This window comes from Carcharhinus amblyrhynchos, chromosome 33 (assembly GCF_965287045.1).
Source record: "Carcharhinus amblyrhynchos chromosome 33, sCarAmb.v2.hapA, whole genome shotgun sequence".
Classification (NCBI taxonomy): domain Eukaryota; kingdom Metazoa; phylum Chordata; class Chondrichthyes; order Carcharhiniformes; family Carcharhinidae; genus Carcharhinus; species Carcharhinus amblyrhynchos.
The window spans coordinates 3,500,513-3,513,269 of record NC_137356.1 but is presented as its reverse complement, the minus strand read 5'-3'; the positions used below and the strand labels follow the sequence as shown (position 1 = coordinate 3,513,269).

At 40.4% G+C, this 12,757-nt stretch overlaps 1 protein-coding gene across 7 annotated transcripts in view; it reads right to left on the bottom strand.

The window, feature by feature from the left end:
• LOC145361110 (voltage-dependent P/Q-type calcium channel subunit alpha-1A-like) overlaps positions 1 to 12,757 on the bottom strand; it is a 649,898-nt gene that overhangs the window by 113,032 nt on the left and 524,109 nt on the right. For all 7 annotated transcript variants that reach the window (XM_080216715.1, XM_080216708.1, XM_080216713.1 and 4 more), the window contains 4 exons: positions 12,537 to 12,647; positions 11,748 to 11,831; positions 2,433 to 2,549; positions 1,702 to 1,767 (listed from right to left, as the gene is read on the bottom strand). In XM_080216715.1, the coding sequence (XP_080072841.1) occupies positions 1,702 to 1,767; positions 2,433 to 2,549; positions 11,748 to 11,831; positions 12,537 to 12,647 (378 nt within the window). The remainder of the gene's footprint in view (positions 1 to 1,701; positions 1,768 to 2,432; positions 2,550 to 11,747; positions 11,832 to 12,536; positions 12,648 to 12,757) is intronic.

Sequence of the window (12,757 nt, the reverse complement as noted above, 5' to 3'; positions counted from 1 at the left end):
GGGTGCTATTCGGATTGGCGGTTGGTGACTAGTGGGGTGCCCCAGGGGTCAGTGCTGGGGCCTCAGCTATTTACCATTTATATAGATGATCTGGAGGAGGGAACCGAGTGCAGGGTGTCGAAATTTGCTGATGACACCAAGATTGGGGGAACGGCAAATTGTGCGGAGGGTGTGGAGAGTCTGCGGAAGGATCTAGATAGGCTGGGCGAATGGGCCAGGAAATGGCAAATGGAATTTAATGTTGGCAAGTGTGAGGTGGTCCACTTTGGTAGGAAGAATGGTAGGAAGGACTATTACTTACGTGGCGAAAAACTGCAGCAGGCGACGGTGCAGAGGGACCTCGGGGTCCTTGTGCATGAGTCACAAAAACCCAGCTTGCAGGTGCAGCAGGTGGTCAGGAAGGTGAATGGGATGCTGGCCTTCATAGCGAGGGGGATTGAATATAAAAGTAGGGAGGTCTTGCTGCAGCTGTATAGGGCATTGATGAGGCCGCAGCTGGAGTACTGTGTGCAGTTTTGGGCGCCGCACCTGCGCAAGGATATTTTGGCCCTGGAGGGAGTGCAGAGGAGGTTTACTAGGCTGATACTGGAGTTGAGGGGATTGAGCTATGAGGAGAGGCTGAATAAACTAGGCTTGTACTCGTTAGCGTTTAGAAGAATGAGGGGAGATCTCATTGAGACGTATAAGATGATGAATGGGATGGATAGGATAGAGGTGGAGAGACTCTTCCCGCTCAAAAAAGACAGTAGGACTAGGGGGCACAGCCTCAAGATAAGGGGAGGCGGTTTAGAACGGAGTTGAGGAGGAACTTCTTCACTCAAAGGGTGGTGAATCTCTGGAATTCTCTGCCCATTGAAGTGGTGGAGGCTGCCTCGCTAAATATTTTTAAGAAGCGGGTTGAAGGGTTCTTGATAAGAGAGGGGATTAAGGGTTATGGGGAGAGGGCGGGAAAGTGGAACTGAGCCACGACAGATCAGCCATGATCTTATTGAATGGCGGGGCAGGCTCGAAGGGCTAGATGGCCTACTCCTGCTCCTATTTCTTATGTTCTTATGTTCTTATTTTCCCTAATGGACATTACTGTACTAGATGGGTTTTATGACAATGACAGTTTCATTGTCACTATTATTGAGATTTGCTTTATATTAAATTCCACTAGCTGCTGTAGTGCGATTTGAACCCATGTCTACTGGACATTAGCCTGGGCTGCCAGATTAATAGTCCAGTGGCATCACCACTACACCACTGTTTCCCTTTAGGAATATGGGTCAAAAGCAGTTGCATCAGATCAGAACTCACTGAATGACAGAACGGGCCATAGGGGCTAAAACAGCCTGCTCCTATATGGGTTTTAAGGTATTGTTTAAATTCTCTGTTCATGAATATAACATTATGTTTTTCTAAATAACAAATTTTTGATCCAAAAAAGACATGCTGTTTTGGAGCGCCTAGTCTCTACGTCATAAGTTCACTGAAAGGGAGCAAATTGAAATGGCCTTACTGCTTGCAGCAAGACTGAACCTCCTACTGATTTTCACAGTCTGTGGAATATCTTCTTGCTGAGCTCCAGGGGTGAGAGGACGACACCAATTTTAGTTTTATTTAAACTAGTGCATTGATGGTAACATTTTAGAAACAGATTTTCAAAGGTTTTGGACATTTTTCTTCTAGATTATGAATAGAAAAGAAATTCTGTCTCACCTGCATTCCGATAATCGCATAAATGAAGAACAGCATTGCGATCAGGAGACAGACGTAAGGCAATGCCTGAAAAAAAGATTCAATTACCCATTCCACTTAATTCTCCAAGTGACTCAAAAAGCAAATATTATGTATCACACTATATGATATTTCAAGTTTTACAAACATATTGATCAGGTTGTTTCCCTACTGGGAAAGCTGCTAGGTAAAATTAGATACCGAGATTCTGGTGCTAAGAATGGAACATCTTCAATCTTCGCCACATATTGCTGTAATTTTTTTTTCCTCCATGTTTCTCAGATCAATCAGCCTATAAAGCTAGTTAATAAGCTGATTGATAAGCTGTTCGTTATTGAGTGAGAAAACCTGCAGCATGAAGGATGATGTTAGCACCAAGAATTTCTAAATAAGTGTTGTGTGATTAGACAGAGTAAAGCTCCCTCTACTCCAACACAACCTCCCAACACCAGCCATCCTAGCAGTTCTCTTAGGAACTTACGTCTTGATGTATTTTTGTGTTGTGGGCATGTACCCAGTTATACTGAAACTGGCCAAACATGGAATTCTACATCTAAAGCAGAATTTCATTCTTTCAGCCTGTACCAAGTTTGAAGCTAGTTCCCAAAGAGGAAAAAACAGTGTGTAATCTTCAGAAAAACCTAGTTCTCAGGCCAACTATATATTTGATATCTGAGGGACTGGTATGAAAACAAAACTGTTACTTGTCTCACCTTAAAAGACTGGACAAATGTCCACAGCAAGATACGGATGGTGTAACCCTGTCTCAGGAGCTTGATAAGTCGAGCAGCACGGAAGAGCCGTAGAAAGCTCAAGTTGATAATATTTTTCTATAAAAGTGAGGTCAATGAACAAACAGGACAGTTAAACATTAATGTCTTCTTGTCTCTGCTGGTTGCATTTGACAAGAATGGCACATAAAGAAGACTCCCAAAAAACAAGTCTGGCCATCATCCAATCATGTAAAAGAATGGGTTTCCTTGTTAAAATATATATAGGTATATATGTATATATATATTTATAACACAACCAAATGCACTCTTCTTTGACACTAGTAAGCCATAAGGTGGAGTCTACTTGCAAGTAAAATGCACATGTGGGGTTTGCAAACATTCTGCTGAAATAAAACAATTCCTTTTAAAGTTATGATTTGTATCCGTAGATTCCAGGTGAGCATGCAAGGGCACCAATTGCAAAAAGCAACAATGCAGTAGCAGTCCCTGATAAGAGCTGTGGCTCGATAAATTGCAGCTCTTTAAACACATGCAGCAAATATACATTTTTAGTAATGCATCAGCTTGAGTTTATCAGTGGTCTGATTCAACTATCAAATACCCTCAGAATGGCAAAGAAAAATTAAAGTTGAGCAGACTTATACATATTGATATGTATAAGAAGAAATCAAAATAAATCCTTTAGCCTAACCCACTGGCTCTTCATTCATCTCATCTTCCTTTTTTACTTGTTTCCATTTTGCTCTTGCCCTGCTTGTTTTAAAAACTTGTGCTTCTTGTTTCTTACATTGTTTCTTCATGGTGCTTTTTCCAAACCATATCCTTTGACACACAGTTAAGAAAGAAAGAGGCAGCAAGACTACACTACAAGGATTCTTGGGCAGATGGTTATGTTCAGCACATGGAGTGGTATGAACATTACAATTGCCTGGATACCAGGATAAAAGTGTAAAAGACTGACACAGCAATCTTTTGGCAAGGACCATCCCACTCTTGGAACAGATTTTTATAAACACGAAAAAGTTTTTTACACTAGACAGATGATAAATTCATTTACTATGGGACCCTTATTATAGAAACTTTCACCATCATTATAGACTAGATTCAACTCGGGTTTTAAAAGGTGAAAGGACACTACTAATATTGTCCCATCCTAATGTATTTAATAATTTTGTTCAAATAAAGTATTCGTATTTTATTTAATTTGCTACTTTTTAAAATTTCAAATCGTCAATGGATCACACATATATCATCAGAGTGTTAATCTCTTTCAATATATTGCTGTTTGTATGAAGGATTCTTAATAAGTCACCCACAGATGTTTCAAAATCTCCATCACCCATATCAGGTAACAGAGGCAGCAGGTCAGTCATACACATGCATAAGTTTTAAATGCATCAGTGACCAAACACAAGGAAAGGGCCCAAAGCAGGGAGTGAGGTCCACAGGCTTGGAGGAGAAACACGAACCAAAAGGATTTTTTTCTGGCTCTAAAGCTCTAAAAAGTAACCCATTTAAAAAAAAGTGTATGTAAACAAGTGCGTTGCAATTTCAGTACCTGTGGTAAAATCCCTTTCCCTTTAATATAATCTCATTGTTTTTGATAACCTAATTATTGAAGCATGTAGGGAAGATGCTGTTAAGATTGAAAGATAGGTTTAAGTTGAATGGTGTATTTTATAAAGGAAGAGTTGACATTAGAGAGGTGATCATAATAGGCTGAGGGTTGAGAAGCTCCTTATAGATTGTGATAGTCCCTGAGCTACTACAACCTCCTCATTGAGTAAAACATTTAAAAAGGATGTCTACTGTAGGATATAACAATACATATTCTGGAGTGTAAACAAAATGTGCTGAAAAATTCAGCAGGTCTGGCAACATCTGTGGAGAAAGAAACAGAGATAACATTTCAAATCCAATAGGATTTCTTCAGAACTGGGAGTACCAAAGTCATATTGGACTCAAAACATTAATTCTGTTTCTTTCTCTACAGAAGTTGCTGGATCTGTTGAGATTTTTTCCAGCATTTTCATTTCTATTTCATATCTCCAGCATCTGCAGTTTTTATCGACATATTTTGGAGCTTTGTTTTTATCTTTGAGGATAAAAAGAAATTTGCTAACCCTTCCTCTGCAGATTTAATTAACTGGTTAGGCTTCACTATGCAGCAGTTAGAACAGTGAAAGGTGGAGGTTTGTTCTGCTAAATTGACTTTACACCAGTACTAAATAAGTTATTAATAAAGCTTATTGTTGAAGCTTTGGGAACAGAGCACTGAGGCAAGTGGTGGGTGGGAGCCACAACAAAATCCAAAGCCATGCCAAAAAACACAATCCAAGAAAGCGACAGCGATTCACAATTCAGCGCTGCATAGCATGCCAAGGGTACTTAGTTTGTGTATGCATTAGGCTCAAAAAAATTACAAACCAACCGTGGTCTATATGTAGATGTTGTTGATGGATGATTGTAATTGGATTGCATTGGGATTGGTTTGCAACCAGTTTTAAAATTAGTTGGCATGGACACACAGACGGATACATGGATGACACATGAATTTCATAGTGCATTTTGATTGGATGAATTATTTCAGAAGGCGTTGTGCCAATAAAGCACAGATTAAAGACAGCATGTGAAAAGACAAAACAAGAAATACAGCAATCATTATTGGCAGTTCGTTTTCTTTTATCGGCAATGATCTATATCAAAATACAATAGCAACAGACTGGTTCAGACAGTAATAGGGCACACTGGCTGCAGATTTTGGTCAGGAAATAACAATTAACACACATGTGTATACATATACACACATTATTAGTCTGCAGTTTGTTTTTAATTTGCCCTCTGGATATTTGGCACTATTTTTCTCACAATGTTTGTACAGTGATTATATAAAAAGCACCCATTAGCAGAGATTTTTCTCATTTTCTTAATTCTGCTACTAATTTAGATAAAAATAACTGGAAAGGTCACACCATACCCAATTGGAAAATTGTCTGACTTCCAGGTTGAAAAAATAGTGCCCAAAAATAACCATCAGGTGGTGAGAGAGCACCAGTACCATTCAAAGGTAAGTGTTAGTACAGTTGATTTGTTTCAGAAGGCCTGCATATTGTTAAGTCTCTGTCAGTACACGTATCGCTTATATACATTTAGGTTAGGTAAAAAAACTGGTTACAGCAAACTTAATTCCTCATTTTCTAGTTTCTGCGCAATGCCCAAGTGGTTGGACCAATCTTTTACTATATAACAATGATCAGGTGTCTCGCAAAATATCCATTCCATTTCTCACTTTTACATAGCCTTTCCAAAAGGCTGCTAATAATTGAGCAGGTGCTTGGCAAACTCCTTATTTGCATTTATAAACGCACGATACAAACATTGTAGGGGTACTTAAACACAATATTATAATGAAGATAAGGCATGGTCCTTCGCTCTCCCAAATACTTTTCCACTAAGGCATTGTCTCTTTGAAATGTTTAAGACTTTCATCCTTTAATTGTCAAAGTGCTTATAACACATAAGAAAATGAGAACATCTATGTGTTTTGATCCATAACACTATGTACTCTTTTCTATTTCTGCCATTCTTCTTTGTTAAACAGGAGTGGACAAGTTTACTTCTTGTTATAGAATATACCATTGCACAAAGTTTCATATCATATTTTAACAACATTTCACCCAGAAGAAGTAAAAAATGGGAAATTTGTAATTTCTTTAAAATGTCAGCAGAATCTGTAATTGCTTTAAAGAATGTTTGAACTTGCATCAATTGTAAAGGGGTTAATTAGCAAGTATTAGTGAGAGACAACATGGTTTTGTGAGGGGAATGTCATGTCTCACTAACTTGATCGAGTTTTTCGAAAAAGTGATGAAGATGATTGATGAGCAGAGGGCAGTGGATGTTGCCTACATGGACTTCAGTAAGTTCTTTGACAAGGTCCCTCACGGCAGACTGGTACAGAAGTTGAAGTCGCACGGAATCAGAGGTGAGCTAGCAAGATGGACACAGAACTGGCTCGATCATAGAAGACAGAGGGTTGTGACAAGTGGCGTTCTTCAGGGATCAGTGCTGTTTGTGACATATAAAAATGATTTGTAGAAAAATGTAACTGGTTTGATTAGTAAGTTTGCAGACGACACAAAGTTTGGTGGAATTGCAGATAGTGAAGAGGACCATGGGAGGATACAGCAAAATATAGATCGGTTGGAGACTTCGGCGGAGAGATGGCAGACAAAGTTTAATCCAGACAAATGTGAGGTAATGCATTTTGGAAGGTCTAATACAGATGGGAAATATACAGTAAATGGCAAAACCTTTAAGAGTATTGAGAGGCAGAGGGATCTGGGTGCACACGTACAGAGGTCACTGAAAGTGGCAACGCAGTGGAGAAGGTAGTGAAGAAGGCATACGGCATGCTTGCGTTCATCGGCTGGGCATCGTTTAAAAATTGGCAACAAATTGGCAGTTTTATAAAACCTTGGTTAGGCCACACTATTTCTCAATTCTGATTACTGCACTACCACAATAATGTGGAGGTTTTGGAGAGGGTACAGAAAAAATTTACCAGGATGTTGTCTGTATAGAGGACATATTAGCTTTGAGGAGAGATTGGAAAAACTTGGTTTGTTCTCACTAGATTGATGGAGGTTGAGGGGTGACCTGAAGTTTACAAGATTATGAGGGCATGGACAGAGTGGATAGTCAGAAGCTCTTTCCCAGGGTGAAAGAGTCAATTACTAGGGGGCATAGGTTTAAGGTCCAAGGATCAAGTTTTAAAGGCAAGTTTTTCTTACACAGAGGATGGTGGGTGCCTGAAACTCGTTGCTGGGGAGGTAGTGGAAACAAATGCAATTATGACTTTTAAGGGGTGTCTGGACAAAAATATGAATAGGACAGGAATGGAGGGATGTGGTCCCCAGAAGGGTTGGGGGTTTTAGTTCAGACAGGCAGCGTGGTCAGTGCAGGATTGGAGGGCCGAAGGGCCTGTTCCTGGGCTGTAATTTTCTTTCTAATTGTACTTTTCTTGGATAATGGGACATACTAGTCTATGTGACCTAGCAACCTTTAACCTGGAAGCAGTACCAACAGAAAAGAAGTTAAGATCTGCTTGCCAGGTGGACAGACACAAAGGAAAGATGCAGGCATAAAGGGCGACTGCAAGCATAGGAGCTGCAGGATGAAGGTGATCAGTGCACAGATGTAGACACAAAGAGAAAGCAGATAAAGACAGAAGTAGAAACTCAGATATCCTGCGAGAAGAAACAAATCTTTCTCCAGAAGAGTTCACTTTTTCTGTTTGGCAGAGAAGGAAGCAGGAGCATTTGGAGGGATTGTTGGGGCAGGCTTGATGGGCTGAATGGCCTCCTTCTGTACTGTAGGAATTCTGGCTAGAATGATGTAAAACCTGGAAAGTTGTGTGAATAACTCAGAGATACTGCTGGGTGCTTTCCGAGAAGTGGCCAAAACATCTTGCCAGGGCCATCCCCACACCCCCACTTCTTGCCTTCAAACAACCGCACAACCTCAAACAGACCGTTGTTCACAGCAAACTACTCAGCCTTCAGGCGAACAGTGACCACAACACCACACAACCCTGCCACAGCAACCTCTGCAAGACATGCCGGATCATCAACATGGATGACAACATCTCACGTGAGAACTCCATCCATCAGGTACACAGCACACACTCTTGCAACTTGGTCAACGTTGTCTACCTATTACGCTGCAGGAAAGGATGTCCCGAAGCATGGTACATTGGGGAGACCATACAGACGCTGTGACAACGGATGAATGAACATCGCTCGACAATCACCAGGCAAGACTGTTCCCTTCCTGTTGGCGAACACTTCAGCGGTCACGGGCATTCAGTCTCTGATCTTCAGATAAGCGTTCTCCAAGGCGGCCTTCACGACATACGACAGCGCAGAGTCGCTGAGCAGAGACCGATAGCCAAGTTCTGCACATGAGGATGGCCTCAACTGGGATCTGGGGTTCACGTTGCACTATCTGTAACCCCCATGACTTGCCTGGGCTTGTAAAATCTCACTTACTGTCCTGACTGGAGACAATACACAGCTCTTTAACCTATGTTAATGCTATCTCCACTCACATTGTCTGCATCTTTAAGACTTGAAAAGCAGGTTAGCCGTAAAGACTTGCATTCTCATCAGTATTCTGTAAACTGTGTGTGTCTTTATATGCCCTTCTTTGATCAGAACCTCCCACACACCTGACAAAGGAACACCGTTTCTGAAAGCTTGTGGGATTACTATCAAATAAACTGGTTGGACTTAAACCTGGTGTTGTGAGAATTCTTACTGTGTTTACCCCAGTTTAAGGCTGGCATCTCTACATCATGCTAATTCAATCCAGGGCTGGGAGAGGAAGGTGCTGTCCTAATCATCTGGGTGCCTGCCTTCGGGGGCACAGGCTTGGGCAGCACTGCACCCTTTCTCAAGGGATCACCTGCTTGCTGGATGTGTACCCAATCAAGTGGGTAGCGGTTCCAGCGTTTGAAATCTGATCGTCCTGGAGCGAGCATTCAAGTCTGAGTGGCCATTTGCTTTGATAGGTGCATTCTGGTTGGTGTAGTCCTCTCTTGACCCTCCTCTTGCCCTCCCACATAGGTGCCAGCCCATTAAAGAGCTACAGGAATCAAGGAGGAGAAGCTAGGAGGAGCAGCAACAGTGAAGTCCAGGACAGCTGAATTATTAGACAGGGCTCTGAGGAAGAATACGAGGATGGAACATTCTTTATGGGCTAAATGGCCTTTTTTGCTCTGATTTCTTAAATTTATTTTTTCTTATGATTCATAATTTAACAATTATTTAAATCTTGTTTATGGCTGATGCAGAATAAACATGACCCCTAAGCTATGGAACGTGAGAAATTACTTAGTACAAATTTGTGATATAGTTTGGGAGTATGAGGAAAAGTAAAACATTAAGAAGGGTAGTCTGTATTCTGTACCATTTTGAATGAACTCCTTTTGGCTGATGTTGATTCACAACGCCTAGTTTCAGATGAAGACATTTTGCAGCCACTTTAATTGGGATCAATTTTAACAGCAAGTGTGCAAAAACAGGCAGGTGCGAAAGAGGGTAGTTGGGAAAATAACACACAATAATTCCTACCAGTTGAAGATTGGATGGTTGTGGGCATAGGAAGTCCTTGCTTAGTGTCATTAATTGGTTCTGGAAAATGCAACATTCTGAGGCTCAAAAATACCTTCTCAGATTGCTTGCTCCCCACCTTACCTGAGACCCAGCTGTTGCAGGTTCAACAGGGGAGAATTAATGCAAAACAGCAGCAATGCAATGCAAAAGAAGAGTTCTAATTGGAGAGTGGCATTAAAGCAAAAAATTGTACAGAATGACATTATAATGTGGAGAAATGTTCTCAAAGGTTCCTGCAGAAGGGACGAGGAGCTTTTCTGGGCAATAAAGGCTTTGAATTTCTTTGTGGGAACTGAAGAAGCATTCCTTCTCTCCAGGTCCAGGATGCTATGGTAGTTCCTTTCTCAAGCTCCAGTTGAAATGCTATCAGGACACATTGACATCAAATGATCCTGTTTATCATTTATGCAGGAGGACCACACTCAAGTCCAACAAATGTATCATCTACTGCCAAGACCAGCAAGATCAGGACAAGAGATACAGCCATCCCACTTTAATTGATAATCACCCACTAGCCCCTCCCACAGTAATTCTGTGAACAGTAAATGTTGAGTCTCACAACTAGAGATTGAAAATAGTGTTAATTAGCACAAACAAATTATGAGTAGAAATAATTTATGAAATAGATCAGAAATAAATGTTGCAATATCCTAAATTAAGATTTTTGATAGATTGAGGCACTACATTAGTGAATCATCAGAGGCATACGATGCTGATGTAATAATGATGTAAAACAAAATGATTCAGTAACAGATCTGGAGGGAGCAGTAGTTTCAACCTCGTCCCAATAAGCATATAGTGGCTGAGAATAAAGAGCAATGGTTTTAATGAACTACATTCTCAAGGAGCTTACTTTGGGAGGTCCTCACATGACGAAACAATCCCTATCCTGCTTAATTTGTTTGGTAGCATATTGCCTCCAGTTTAAGATTCCTGTCGTCATATTAAGCTCACTTCATGGACTCTATCTATTTCTGCAAGTTCCTCTATCCCTATGTCTTCATACTAAATCCTGTTATCCTCACTTTGATCGCTTATTTATTCCCTGATGTCCGTTTCCCTATCCCTTTGGTTATCATGCCTTCAACTGCCTGGATTCCACAACTTTTCTCTGTAAAATAAAGAACTGATCTCAGAGAGCTATCTAATTCATCCCTCTCCTCTGGTCTTTCCCTATAGCCTTGTAAGTTGCTCCTTTTCAAATATATATTTAATTCTCTTTTGATTGCTACAAATTGAATCTACTCCCTTTGTACAGCAATTTCATGTTATAACAACACGTAAAAAACACCTCCTTCTGCTCTTTTTGCCAACTATGTTAACTCTCTGCCTTCTGGTTTCTGAATCCCTTGCCAGTGCATACCGTTTCTCTTTAATTATTCCATCTAAACCATAATTTTAACATCTGTATGAAGTTACACATTAACCTTCTCTGCTCAAAGAAGAAGAGTCCCAACTCTTCAGTCTATCTACATAATTGAAATCCCTCATCACTGGTACCATTCTAGCAAATCTCCTTCTGCACCCTGTCCAAGCACTTGACATCCTTGCTACAGTGCGATGCTCAGATTTGTCTACAATCTGTCTACACTTCCCACTGCCTCGGCAAAGCAGCCAGCATAATTAAAGACCGCACGCAACCAGACATTCTCTCTTCCATCTTCTTCTGCCAGGAAAAAGATACAAAAGTCTGAGGTCACATACAAATTGGCTCAAGAACAGCTTCCTCCCTGTTGCTGTCAGACTTTTGAATGGACTTACCTCGTATTAAGTTGATCGTTCTCTATACCCTAGCTATGACTGTAACACTACATTCTGCATTCTCTCATTTCCTTCTCTATGAACGGTAAGTTTTGTCTGTATAGTGTACAAGAAACAATACTTTTCACTGTATGTTAATACATGTGACAATAATAAATCAAATCAAATCAGATTTGGACACAATACTCAAGCTTAATCTATGATAAATAAGGGTTTAACGTGGCCTCCTTGCTTTTCCTATTTCTTCATCATGTGTTATTAAATTGTGAATCTCACTCAGAAACAGAAATAGAGTTATGTAGGAAATGGTGTTGTCATGGTTGCTTTTCATTGCATAAGATTTTTAATGTATACTTACCCAGAATTCCGTCACTAATATATCAGTGACACTGCCCAGGACTGTGACAAAATCAAATATATTCCAAGCATCCTGAAAATAGTTCTGCAAAGCAAAAGATAACACCGTTAGAAATGCTGAATTTTGAAGCAATTTTCTCCCTTGTCCCCTGAATGTGCTGGCTCACCCTGAACTATGGACCTCACTAGTTCACCTGTATCTCCCATTGTACTTATTTATGTATCATTTCAGGCAGAGTGTGCTGGGAAATTATTGGGACTATAAGGCACCATAACAAAGCTTGGTTCTGTCCTCAACCTGATATCCATAAGCACACTTTTCAGCATGAACCATTTGACACTGATCAGGACTGAGAGTCTTGGATATTTTCCCTCCCTTTTCTTGGGCCAGAGTTGCTACAGCCAAATGCAGCAGAAGCAAGTGCTACCTTAGGTCTGATCAAATGATTCAGAGGATCTTGGAAGGAATGCTACAGTTGATTTCAATGTTCCTTCGCTTGGAAGGGAAAAAAAAACAATTGGTTTTGCCATTCACATTCACTGTCCAGTATTGTCAGCTGAAAAATGCATGCGTGTAAATGTTGGTAAGGATGTGTCCAGTGTCCAGGTAATGCCCCCTTAGTTGAAAGGTCCCCAACACTTATGTCTACTCACATATCAAGAATAGCCACTTAGTTCAGCAAAGGATCAGTTTCAGCATCTGTAGAACTATATCCTGCAAGAATCAATGTTTTCAGGAGAGGAAGGGGGAGAAAATTTAGAGAATAGAAAATTCATTCCATGTACTCACCAGAATTCCAAAGGCAATAATTTTCAGGATACATTCACATGAGAACAAAATGGTGAACACCATATTGAGATACTTTAGAACGTCATCGTAAGACTGTGGCTGACCAGAAAACTAAACCAAGAAAAAGAGAATTTAGTTACTAACGCTACATGTCTATTATATGGGTGATGGAGGCAGGAGGGAAAGATCATTAAAGCTTGTTAATTAACACGTTGGAACAA